Source organism: Notothenia coriiceps, unplaced genomic scaffold, assembly GCF_000735185.1.
Source record: "Notothenia coriiceps isolate Sejong01 unplaced genomic scaffold, NC01 NC01_scaffold00038373, whole genome shotgun sequence".
Lineage (NCBI taxonomy): Eukaryota > Metazoa > Chordata > Actinopteri > Perciformes > Nototheniidae > Notothenia > Notothenia coriiceps.
This window is the reverse complement of record NW_011371074.1, coordinates 5,169-7,993: the sequence shown is the minus strand read 5'-3', so window position 1 is coordinate 7,993 and position 2,825 is coordinate 5,169. Positions and strand designations below refer to the sequence as shown.

General features: G+C 42.0%; 1 protein-coding gene across 1 annotated transcript in view; it reads right to left on the bottom strand.

The window, feature by feature from the left end:
- gltpd2b (glycolipid transfer protein domain containing 2b) overlaps positions 1-1,837 on the bottom strand; it is a 9,355-nt gene extending 7,518 nt beyond the window's left edge. Inside the window, exon 1 of the mRNA XM_010797770.1 lies at positions 1,766-1,837. Coding sequence (XP_010796072.1) covers positions 1,766-1,835 — 70 coding nt within the window. The 5' untranslated portion in view covers positions 1,836-1,837. The remainder of the gene's footprint in view (positions 1-1,765) is intronic.
- Positions 1,838-2,825: the final 988 nt, after the last annotated feature.

The window sequence follows — 2,825 nt, the reverse complement described above, 5'->3', positions numbered from 1 at the left end:
GCGTGCGTGCGTGCGTGCGTGCGTGCGTGCGTGCGTGCGTGCGTGCGTGCGTGCGTGCGTGCGTGCGTGCGTGCGTGCGTGTGTGTGTGTGTGTGTTAACCCAAACCTCTTATGAAGGACATAAATGCGGGTGGGCATTTTTTCACAAGTGGAAACAAATAATTCCAAATGTCCTTCACAAATGTCCCCCGCCATTGAGTTTCAGGTTGAATGAAAATATCCTTATATTTTATTTTATTCATTGAAAATGGGAATCGGGTCAATTTGACCCGAACACCACACAAGGGTTAAAAAAAACAAGCTAGGAAATGGCAGACTCTGTTTATTTTTTATATTGATTCATTCCACGTAGTAGTACACAGTATATAGCTGAAAGACAAAGAGCTATGGTTGTTGCACATTGTTCCTGCTTTGGAGAATTTGTGGACATGGTTATTATCTAATTATACTTTCTACATTTTTACAATGTTCATGCGTCCTATTCGGTCAGTACATTTTCCCAGGAGTAGAAAATGGTTGATGTTTATGATGACAGGCGATATAAGGTCCTTTTTGACGGCATGTTTATGAGTTTTTATCTTTTTTTTTAACAAATGACAAAGCAAACCCTGTGAGTTTAAGTAAGTAAACATCTCCAACACTGACTTCCTCAGCACACGTCATATGCATCTAAGCCCTTTAACAAATCAGAGCCTTTAACTTGTTGAATGTTTGTCATTTACCAGCATGCCTTGTTCAATTAAACTGTGGCATATTGCCGAGTAAATTCAGGGTAAGCTGTTCCTGAGTTTTTTTATTTGGAGCCTCATGTCATTCCCTCAGAGGCCAGACCACACACATAGGGACCAGTGTAGCCGACCCCCTTACAACCAGAAGCCACAAAGCTGGCAGTAAAAAGCTTCCTTAAAAGATCCAAGCTGTCTGTCAGATAGCTCGTCTAGTTAGCCTCATTAAGATACCAAACATTCATTTCAAATACAACTCGAAGCCCGAAAATACATTTCTAACTTGCCTGTTACCGTAGGAGTTGCCAAACATTTTAACAGAGATGTTTGCCACTACAGACTAATAGGCGTATCTAAATATATGTTTCCTAATTGAGTTATTACTATTAGGATGGGAAGTTGGCTGTTCATGCTCCCAAATGAAATTTCCCTTCAGAAACTTCACATCTCTCAAATCTTTAAATGTAATCCAAGCTAGAAAAGAAAAGTCACATGGTCCCAGTTTGGACATTGCTAAACGGCTTACCAGTCCATTGAGGAATGGATCTAAATGGCAAAGAAGTGTTCATTTTATGATGTGCTGAACTTTATATTGCCATTCTGTAATTTAAGCCAAGCAAATATCCAAAAAATAGACAAATATTCCTTCAACACGCCATAAAGATTGGTTGTAATTTGCAATAGAGTCCTTGTGAGGAATACAAGAAACTTTGTCTACAAAATCACAGTAAAGTCTATATTTCAGCCATAGTTGATCTAATGTGACTGATAATACCTCATATAAAAAAATAGACGCAACAGTATCATCTCCCAATTCAATAACATGTGAAACCATGCATGGAAATACTTCTGTGATGTTGTTAGAAAGATTTTAGAGTGGGCAAAAAACTCTGGCGTGACCACCATGCTTGATTCAACAGCAGCAGTCTGTCCATGTGACACATTCCTGATATGTAGCGTATGCATTTCAAACAAGGGAGGGATTGTTTAGATTAGCAGCACAACCTATAGAGCCTGAACACAAACACAGAAATACTCACGAAGCCACAGGGAGCCGAGGAACAGCAGCAGCACCAAGATAGCCGCCGCAGCCTTGCTCTTCACACCCATTCTGAAGTCCTGTTTAGGGTCTGCCAGCTCTCTTCCTTCTCTTTGTCCCTATGTTTTAATTCCTCTGGTTCTCACATGAGTCCTTTCCCCTTGCACTGACTGTCACCACAATTACTCCCTGCCGGACCCCTGCCTCTGACCCCCCCTCACCCTCCTAAATCTTTCATACTCCTCCCCAAAACCCGAAATAAAAAGTTCTCCCAGCCACCGTACCTCACAGAGTCCCTGTCAATGTTTAACTCTATTTTACCACAGCTGCTTTCCCCCCGTCACTGTCACAGCTCAGCCTGATGTTGCTCTTGCTTTTTCCCTTTGGCTTTCTTGGATCCACGTCTCTCCTCTACCCTGCCTTTGTTTCTGACTGATCTTGAAGCTGCCTGCCTTCTTGTTGTGTTGCTCAACCTGAGGGTCCAGAGATCAGCCGTGTGTGGCTGATAATGCAGAGCCAACGTGGCGCGTCTGGCAGTAACCCCCTTCCTTCAAATTCATCTTATATACGCGCTATATTCCTGGTCAGTACGAGGAAACACTTGCTCCATCGCCTCCCACCACAACCCTCCCTCCTCCCTCCCCTTCTTCCTCTCTTTCTCCCTCTATAACTCATTCACACAAACCACTCGAAGCACCACCATGCTTACAACAGCTCTCAGACACACATTTCTGAAAATGTATCGTTCAAATGGGAGTAAAACACATCAGGACACTGTCAATGAACACATATTCCCCCCTTCAGTCTATACATGTATATTTATTGTAACCCAGAGTAAACCGCTGTATTGATTCATTTAAGATAAGATTATGTTGTTGAATGTTATCCTTGTTTGTCAATCAATAACACAGTCTATCCGAGCTTATCCTAGCTGAGCCGGCAAAAGGACTAATGATGTCCACTGATGCTAATCTAATTCTAGATATGACAAAGACATGTACAAAAACATATATATATTAGTGGGAGCAAACACATGTCCTTTCCCTTGTGATTCATAATCT